Raw genomic sequence first — 9,473 nt, 5'->3', positions numbered from 1 at the left:
GGTCAGACCCACATCTGCCCGGCTAGTCCCAGCCTCCTCTCTGGGGTGTTCTATGGGGACATGGGGAGGTGGGGAGACCTCAGAGCCAGAAGCTCCAGGGTTTAGGGCCTGTTTTGGTTGTTTTAAAATACAGTTTAGGGCTTCCCTGGTGGCGCAGTGGTTAAGAATCCTCCTGCCAATGCAGGGGACACATGTTCGAGCCCTGGTCCGGGAAGATCCCACATGCTGCGGAGAAACTAAGCCCGTGCGCCACAACTACTGAGCCTGCGCTCTAGAGCCCGCGAGACACAACTACTGAGCCCGCGTGCCACAACTACTGAAGCCCGCGCGCCTAGAGCCCGTGCTCCGCAACAAGAGAAGCCACCGCAATGAGAAGCCTGCGCGCCGCAACAAAGAGTAGCCCCCGCTCACCACAACCAGAGAAAGCCCGCACGCAGCAACGAAGGCCCAACGCAGCCAAAAATAAAAATAAAATTAAAAAAATAAAATTAAAACAATTAAAAATAATAATAATAATAAAATACAGTTTAATTGCATGAGTAAAAATATTAATTCAGGAAATACGAGAAAACACAGAGAAGCATAAAGGACAGAACCACCCCAAATAACCATGGGTAATGTTTTAGTGTGATTGCTTCCATCACACTCCTGCAGAAGCAGGAGATACTTTGTAACCTGCTCTTTCCACCTGTTGTCTTTGTGTTGTTGTTGTTTTTTTAATATTTATTTTATTTATTTGGCTGTGCCGGGTCTTAGTTGTGATACACAGGATTTTTAGTTGCTGCGTGTGGGATCTAGTTCCCTGACCAGGGATTGAACCCAGATCCCCTGAATCGGGAGCGTGGAGTCTTAGTCACGGGACCACCAGGGAAGTCCCAATCCACCTGTTGTTTTTGGAACGTCTTTCTGTCATAGTGTATATACTTCGTCCTTTCACGTGGCGGCCCAGCATCCCATCATAGGGCCGTGCTCTACCTGCGCCACCCAGATCCTGGCCAGCAAGGCAGCATCGCCCGTCAGCTTGTTAGAGGTGCCCCACCCAGACCTGTGAGTCAGGGATCGGATGTGCAGTGACTCTGCATGCTCTAACTTATTGAAGCTGATGGAGGTTTATGCTTTTCCACCTTTTCCACAAGCAAGGCTGCCCTGAACATGATGGACACACTGGGTGGAGGTAGCAGAGAACAGGGTTGGAGCGTGGCCTTTGAGGTTCTAGTCCTGGTGTGGCCACTGTACAGTGGGCCACGTGGCTCTTCTGTGTACAGGACAAGAGTCAACACGTGCCCTCTCTAGTGGGTCATTCCATGATGTGCTGGCTCCCGTCTTAGAATATACAAGACCAGCTCCTTCCCTAATCCTCCTTTACAGTAGATTGTTGCTACTTCTTGTCTTTGGTCCCCTTCCTCCTGTTCTCCAGTGATCCTACTCCTCCCGGCAGGGTTTCACCCAAAGCAATCCACCCAGTGGCTCTTGCCAAGGTCATCACTGAGGTCAGTGTGGCTAAACCTGATGGTCAGTCTTCACCCCCATCTTCTTGGCCCATCAAGAGCACTTGTCTAGGCGATCACTCCCATGTCTCAAAAACACCCTCTGTCGCTTAGCTTCTGGAACTCACTCTTCCTATGGTCTCTCTCTCTCTCTTTTTTTTCTTTTTGGCTGTGCTGCGCAGCTTGTGGGATCTTAGTTCCCTGACCAGGGATCGAACCCGGGGCCCCGGTAGTGAAAGTGAGGAGTCCCAAATACTGGACAGCCAGGGAATTCCCTCAGTGGTCTCTTACTTCATCAGTTGTTGTCCTCAACTCCCTGACGACATTGAACACTGGAGTGTCCCAGTGGACCACGTCTCCCTACTCCGCTCTACACATGTGATCTCATCCTGCATTGGGACTTTAAAAACCACCAGGCTGGCAACTCCCAAAGGTGTGTTTAGACTCTGGGGGGCTCTGAACTATATATATAGTTCAGGTATATACCTGCCAACTCAACCTGGATGTCCATCTGTCAACCTCCAATTTACAATTGAAAAACCATGCTCCAGGGACTTCCCCGGTGGTCCAGTGGTTAAGACTCCGCCTTTCACTGCAGGGGGCACAGGTTCGATCCCTGGCCGGGGAACTAAGATCCCACATGCATGTGGCGTGGCCAAAAGAAAAACAAAAACCGCCTGAAAACCTCGCTCCAGCCTGACCTGCTGCAGCCTTCTCTGTCTCAAGGATGGCAGCTCCGTCCTCCTTCCAGCCAAAGCCTAGGACTCTCAACTTCTCATTCATTCAAACTCACATCCAACCTGAATGATTTGCCCTCACAGTAGCCTATACATCCAAGCACTCCTCACCACCAGCTTCATGACCAGCTTGGTCCAAGCCACCATCATCTTCTGCCCAGATTATTACAATAGCCCTAACCAATCTCTCTGCTTCCATCTTTACCTCCTTAGTTTTTCTCAACATAGTCACTGTGAGTTTTTTTATTTTTTATTTTTTAAATTTATTTTTTAGTGAAGTATAGTTGAATCACAATGCTGTATTAATTACTGCTGTACAGCAAAGTGATGCAGTTATACATATATATGTGTGTGTGTATATATATATATATATATATATATATATATATATATATATATATATATATATATATATATACATACATTCTTTTTCATATTCTTTTCCATTATGGTTGATCACAGGGTATTGAATATAGTTCCCTGTCCTATACAGTAGGACCTTGTTGTCTATCCATTCTGTATATACTAGTTTGCATCTGCTAAGCCCAAACTCCCAATCCAACCCTCTCCCACCCCCCGCCCCCTTGGCAACCACCAGTCTATTCTCTATGTCCCTGATTCTCTTTTTGTTTCATAGATAGGTTCATTTGTCTTCTTTTAGATTCTACATATAAGTGATAACATATGTGTCTTTCTCTTCCTGACTTACTTCACGTAGTATGATAATCTCTAGTTGCATCCATGTTGTTGCAGATGGCATTTTGTTTTTTTATGGCTGAGTAGTATTCCACTGTAGATACGTACATCTTTATCCATTCATCTGTTGATGGACATTTAGATTGTTTCTGTGTCTTGGCTATTGTGAATAGTGCTGCTATGAACATAGGGGTGCATATATCTTTTTGAATTATAGTTTTGTCTGGATATACATCCAGGAGTGGGATTGCTGGATCATATGGTAATTCTATTTTTAGTTTTGAGGAATCTCCATACTGTTTTCCACCGTGAGTTTTTAAAAATCATGAGTGTGTCCCCCTCTGTACAGAGCTCTCTGAAGGCTTCCTAGGCTCAGGGCTAGAATAGATTCTCCCTCAGAGCCTCCAGAAGGAAACAACCCTGCCGATGACACCTACAGATTTCAGAAATTCACCTCCAGATCTGAGAAAATAAGTTTGTTATTTTAAGCCACCATGTTTGGCAGCCCCAAGAAACAAATACACTAGTCAGGAAATTTTTTACTTTCACTGGCCTTTTGTGAAGCTGTGATCTAAGTTAATACCTACAAGCAAAGGACAGCTGCGGTAAAAGGTTTTGCCAATGTTCCTTCCCAGGTCCCTCTGAGAGGACTCCCACCCGACAGAATGTAGAATTTGCCTCATACATTGGCTGTCCCCAACTTCAGACTCGCAGGAAATGTATCCCCCAGAATGAGCTGCTCCTCCAAGGGTCCCAGCTCTGAGCCCTCATGATCCAATCTTCCACTAACTATTCTCTGTCCTCCTGCCCACTGGCCACCCTAATCCAGGCTACTGCCACCTCCCCAAGCCCCTGGAGATCCTTCAGCTTCTCTGGTCATTTCCTCTCTTGTACCCTCTATTCAGCAGCCTGAGAAGTTTTGCAAGTTACAGATTTGACTATTGTCCTTCCACTGATCAGGAGCCTCTGCAGCATCCCGTGCTCACGAGTCAAGTCTGAACACGTGTCAAGTCTGAACACGTGTCAGCCACAGCAGACTGTGCCTCCACCCCCACAGCCCCGCCCTGGGTCACCGCTGCAGATGTAGCTCACAGCAGGCCATCTCCAGTTCCCTCATCAGCAGACTGAGCCCCATTTCTCATGTCTCCCTGCTTCCTCTGAGTGGAGAGGAGGAGCAAGGGAGCATCATGGTACCTGCCCGGTGGGGAGCATGATGGCAAATGTTCTGGAAGGTACTCAAGAGAAAAACAGAAAAGACAAAGTCCTCTGAAGGTATGTCACGGGACATGAACTGGGTCAAAGAAAAGAACCAAGACTTGACAGATCAAATCTCAATGGTCAGCTACAGCGTTAAGAGCTGGGGGTCTGAACATAGCACAGAGCACACGGTCATTTACTGAAAAAGAGTCAACTTTAATTGTAACTGACCAAACTGCATCCAGGAATGTCTCTGAACAATTGAACAAAGAAACACGATAAAATTGTCCTACTGAAGAAACCAAGAGTTTCCGCCAGCCCCAGAGCTTCTGAGGGTTAGGCCAAGAGCAGCCCATTCCCAAGGCCGGTTCTGTCCCCCACGCCAGCTTCTCATCCCATGAGGAGGGCTGGAGATGGGCGAGGGACCTGTCCCCTCCTCCCAGCACGCTGGGATCTCTTAGAAAGTCACCAGTGCGGTGTGCCTTTCCTCCCATCTCATTCCTGTCCTAAGGTAAATGGAGACCCTCTGGGAATCACCCCAAAAGCCAGGAAACAAGGTGAGGCAGCCCAAGTGCCTTCCTGGACTCTCAGCCAAAGCTGTATTCCAGTCTGCTCGGTTGGTTCCTGATGCCCAGGGTGGGGATTAAATAAAATATGCACTAGAGAAAAAACTCAAATGCCCCCAAATCTCCACAACACAAGTCACAGAGCAGAAGAAAAAATAAAACAACGGCCCTAATGAGAAGCAACAGCGGCCGGCCCTCAGAAGACACGTTCAAACTCCGTCTGGTTGGTAGTGGCGGGATTGCGGCTCTGGTTGGTTGACTGCTGGGTGATCTGGCTGCCCTTCCGGCGCGGCGGTGCGAGGTACTCAAACATGGACGTCAGGTGGGTGGACAGCATGCCCTTGAGGTCCGAGGGCATGGGGTCGGACCAGAAGAAGTCGTGGTTCAGGGCGTCGTCACTGTCGATGCGCTGGGCGGGATCCAGCACCAGCAACTTGTCGATGAGGTCCAGTGCGTAGGGGTCACGCACATAGGCCTTCAGCCTGTCCTTCACCTTCCGCTTCTGGCCCTTGACCAGGTCCAGTTTCTCAAACAGCTCGTACTTGTCCACATTTGGCCACACCTGGGGTGGGAGGCATGGAAAAGAGGATGTAGTCAGTTCAGGGGGTACGTGGCTGGTCCACCGGTCAAGCACTTGAAGGGACTAAACATTCTCCGTTCAGAGGCTCCCAGACTGCCCCTAGAGGGCAAACTTGACCCCTCCAAGGTGAAAGCAGCAGGAACTACATATTTGGCAAACACCAAGTACCGGGCCCTTTGACACAAGTTGTCTGGCATATGTGCACCGAGCCTGATGGAACCACAGTTGTCTCACAGCAGAGCAGCTCAGCTCTGAAGTGAGGGGCTCAGACGCCCTCCCCAAAGCCACAGAACTAAAGGGATGCAGCCGAGACTTGAACAGTCTGCGTGGCTCTAAACAGCAGACCCCAACCATCCACCAGCAACCTCTCCGGAATGGAGCTTTTCCTCTATTCAGCACCCACCCCTCCCCTGCCAGGGAGACTTCTCTGCAGCCCGTGGGGCCCAGGGGCCCAGGCAGCCCGACTGCGTACCTCAGGAGTGATGGAGCCACAGAGCTGGCTGATGAGGGCAAGCTGGTGCTGCTCTGTGTTGCCCTGCATGATAGGGCTGCGGGTCCACATCTCTGCCATGATGCACCCAGCACCCCACAGGTCAATGGGGGGGCCGTAGTCCCGCTCCCCTGAGAAGAAGAGCACACCAGGAGGGCCCCTTGAGCCCGACAGCCTCCTGAGAGGCAATGCCCCCGGGCCGGGGGCTCAAGAAGCCCTGGCAGTGGGGAGCTGAGGCCAGGTAAGTGCCCAGCCCCTGCTTCCCTCTGCCAGCTCGGGAGAGTCCTCACCGAGCAACAGCTCCGGGGGCCGGTACCAGAGCGTCACCACACGGTTGGTGTAGCGGTTGGGCTGGCTGTTCTTGGCCAGGCTGAAGGCCCGGGCCAGCCCAAAGTCTGCCAGCTTCAGAACTCCATCACGGGTGATGAGCACATTAGCCGCCTTCATGTCCCTGTGCAGGATCTACAGGAAGCACACAGGTGAGGGTTCCCGAGGGTCCTTCAGCCACACCCACCCCACAGTGAGAGCAAAGGCCAGCCCCAGCCTTGGTCTCTCCTCCCCTACTCTGGCCCCCACCTTGTTCCTGTGGATGTAGTAGAGACCATTGAGCAACATCTGCATGACCCTCTTGATCTCAGACAGTGTGAACTTGACTAAGACGTTGCTCAGCAGCCCGGCAAGATCATGCTCGCAGAAGTCAAACACCAGGTATATACTGCCTTTGCAGCGGTTATAGGGGGAAGCTGAGACCAGAAGAATGAGGGGGAGAGAGAGGGACAAGAAAAAAATCAAAAATCTCATATGCAACTCACTTTCCCACAAGCAGCTCCTACCCTCTCTAACCTATGGACCCCTGGATATCCAGGTGCGAATTCCTTCACAGGTAAAATATTTTCTGAGCGCCTTCTCTGGGCTGGGTACTGTGGCAGGCCCCCAGGAGGCACCTGCTCTGATGAAAAGGCCAGAGAAAGCAGTCACACTTGGTATGTCTGGGTTAAGAAGAGGCAATGTAAGTGTGTCCACTTCCAACTTTTGCAAACAAAACCTTAGGCAATAAGCCTCATTTTCTCAATCTGAAAATGGGGATGAGATCCGAACAACTTACCTTTGGTTCGACAGATCTCAATCAAGTTGACCACATTCTCGTGTTTTAGAAGCTGGAGGATCTTGATTTCCCGCAAGGCTGTAATGGGGAACTGGGTGGGAAAAAGACAGGAGAAGGTCAAAAGTGGGTGAGCGCACCACAGACCAAGGAACTGGCCAGGGAGTCCACAGGAAGGGTCAAAGGTTGGGAGACAGAGTAAGAGCATAGGCTCTGAAATTAGCTGTCTCAAATGCCATATTTGTAAAATGGGTGTAATAGTATGTAGCCCTCAAGGAGCTGGTTTCAGACAATGAATTGAAATAGTGATACTTCACACAAATGCTCTATTACTAGTTATTAAATGCTCCACAGTTTCTTCAACCTTGTAAGTTTTAGCTCTATGCCTGTGTTTAACTGTTAGGTCGTTAACAAATACAAAAATAAAGAAGCAAGTCTCTTGAAAGCTGGACTAGAGCTAAGATCGGGCGGGGGGTGGAAGGCACTGTTGTTTTTCAAGTGAATACCAGTCACTCTTTTAAAGTCATTGCATATAACTTATTATTATTTTACATTCAACAAAATTAAACTCTAAAGAAAAAGTGCTCAAAGACTTCCTAACTTCAGGAACCAAGGTGCACTCAGTGCAAGCATGAGCTCCCTCTCCTGGCACCAACCATCTTCACCTAACAATGAACTATGAAGCGCTTTAAAACATTTGAATTAAAAGATTTAACTTGGAAGTCAAATTCCCTGGAATATGGAAATTTCCAAACACGTAAACTGAATCTATACGTTAAGAGTCCCAGAAGCAGCAGGGTGGAAACCCAACCTCATGCCCAAGGGAGCTGGCCGACCTGCCCACCCCACCCATACTCACCCCCTCCTTCTCGTTCTCCATCAGTACCTTCTTCAGAGCCACTTTTTGGCCGGTCTTGCGATGCTTTGCCTTAAACACCTCCCTGCAGGCCGAGAAGGGGACCCAAGAGGATCTTTAGGCCATTTCCGCAGGGCCCGCCCCTCCCCCACCAGAGGAGAACAGGAAAGGGAATCCGGGCGGGGCGGGGCTGGGCCGGGTACCCAGGGCACTCGGCTACCCCACCACGCGGTGTCTTCGGTCCCTCTCCGAGCCTCTACCTCCTTCCCTCTGCCCCTTCTCCCCACCCGGCAGTCTCGCGGAGAGATCCCGCACCACTCACATGCTCCTCTCTGCAACCCCTCCCTGCCCCCCATCAAGGGCCTCAAGCTCCTCCCCGCCAGCCGGCTCTGTCAGGCCCGGGCGGGCTGCGGCGCGGCCTAGCGAGACCAGGGGACAAGTCTGTGGCTAAATGGCTTCCCGACCAACTGGGCCCGGGCCTGGGCGTCCCGACGTCGGCCCGGAGGGGTGCAGGCTCAGGGCTCCCGGTCCCTGGGGGCCAAGACTTACCCGAAGGTGCCTTGGCCGATTTTAGCGAGCTTCTCGTATTTGGACACCTCATCACAAAAGGGGCATTCCACCGAGTCGTACTGCTTTGCCATGGCCGCCTCCAGTGCGCCGCCGCCACCTCCAGCCGCCGCCGCCGTCGCTGCTCCCGCTCCAGGTCCCGCCGCCGTGCTCCAGGCCCCTCCGCGGCCGCGCCACTTCCGCCTCCACGGCCACTTCCGGCCTCGCGGCGCCGACCCCACCTCTTCCGTCCGCCGCCCGCCGCCAGGCCCCCTGGGACTTGTAGTTCCCGAGAGGCCAGGAGGAGCCGGAGCTGCAGAGGCGCCTCCGCCACCGCCGCTGCCCCCGCCTCCGCCGCCGCCACTGCTGGCGGCGGCCCCGATCGGGGGCGCGGGGAGTCGGGGCGCCGGGGCTGGGGCTCGGGGTGGTGCGTCCCGCTGCATCGGCTCGGGCCGCCGCCGCTGCCGAAGCCGCTGCCGCTCTGGCGCCCGATCCGGGGCCAGCCGCAGTGCCCTGCTCCTCCTCCTCCGACGGCGCCGCCTCCGCCAGGCTGCGCTGGGCGCGGGGCGGGGGGGCGGCCCCCGAGCCGCGGCCTGGGGGCTCCCTGGCCGGGCCCGGGCCCGGGGCGGCCGGGCGAGGGGGCCGGACGGGAAGAGCCGATGAGGAGGCGGCCCGAGAGCCCGGGAGGGGGCGCGTTATAAAGGGGGAGGTGCCCCAGCCTCGCCCTCCCCTCCCCCTCCTCCCGCCCCCTCACTCCTCCCTCCCACCCTTCGCGGCCGCACCTGCCGCCGCCGCCGCCGCCGCCGCCGCCGCCGCCGCCGCCGCCGCCGCCCGCCCGCTCGTTCGCCCGCTCCCTGTCCGCCCGCCGCCCTCGGCGCGTCACCGCCCGCGGCCCCTCCTCCGCCTTCGGAGGTGGGGCCCCGCGCTCTACACCTGGCTGCAGGGCGACTCGCCGCGTGCCTCAGTTTACCTACACGTGCTAGCTGCCGCGGGGAGCCCCTTCCTCCCCAGCTCGGGGTGCACCCCCTCACAGGCGAAGGCGGGAGGTGCCGAGGGAGCGGCCTCCGGCCTGGGGAGGAGAGAACGGCCCCCACCGCCGCCTCCCCGGGCCCCTGCCACCCGCCGTTGATATGGCAACTGACAGCCGCCAGGGGGCGCGGCGACATTGGTGGCGGCGAGCGAGCAAAGCCCAGGCTTTCCAGCCCAGGACCCCCTG

General features: G+C 54.0%; 1 protein-coding gene across 1 annotated transcript; it reads right to left on the bottom strand.

Annotated features, from left to right (window-relative positions):
* Positions 1-4,312: 4,312 nt before the first annotated feature.
* Positions 4,313-8,966, bottom strand: CDK9 (cyclin dependent kinase 9). Its single transcript, XM_082402697.1, has 7 exons — positions 8,261-8,966; positions 7,715-7,796; positions 6,859-6,949; positions 6,330-6,496; positions 6,044-6,215; positions 5,736-5,884; positions 4,313-5,245 (listed from the first exon to the last, which is right to left on the bottom strand). The coding sequence occupies exons 1-7, from the start codon at positions 8,698-8,700 to the stop codon at positions 4,880-4,882; spliced, it is 1,467 nt and encodes a 488-aa protein (XP_082258823.1). The 5' UTR covers positions 8,701-8,966; the 3' UTR covers positions 4,313-4,879.
* Positions 8,967-9,473: the final 507 nt, after the last annotated feature.

Source organism: Balaenoptera borealis (assembly GCF_965194805.1).
Source record: "Balaenoptera borealis genome assembly, chromosome: 8".
Lineage (NCBI taxonomy): Eukaryota > Metazoa > Chordata > Mammalia > Artiodactyla > Balaenopteridae > Balaenoptera > Balaenoptera borealis.
Note: the sequence above shows the minus strand (reverse complement) of the source record. Positions and strands in the feature narration are given on the sequence as shown.

Bases quoted from the DNA above. Each gene is read 5' to 3' on its own strand.
- CDK9 (XM_082402697.1), bottom strand. From the start codon at position 8,700: ATGCAGCGGGACGCACCACCCCGAGCCCCAGCCCCGGCGCCCCGACTC. The intron at 6,497-6,858 runs GTAAGTTGTTCG...TTCTGGTCTCAG, and splicing joins TGAGATCTGTCGAACCAAAG to CTTCCCCCTATAACCGCTGC. The intron at 5,885-6,043 runs GTGAGGACTCTC...TCTTCTTCTCAG, and splicing joins GCCCCCGGAGCTGTTGCTCG to GGGAGCGGGACTACGGCCCC.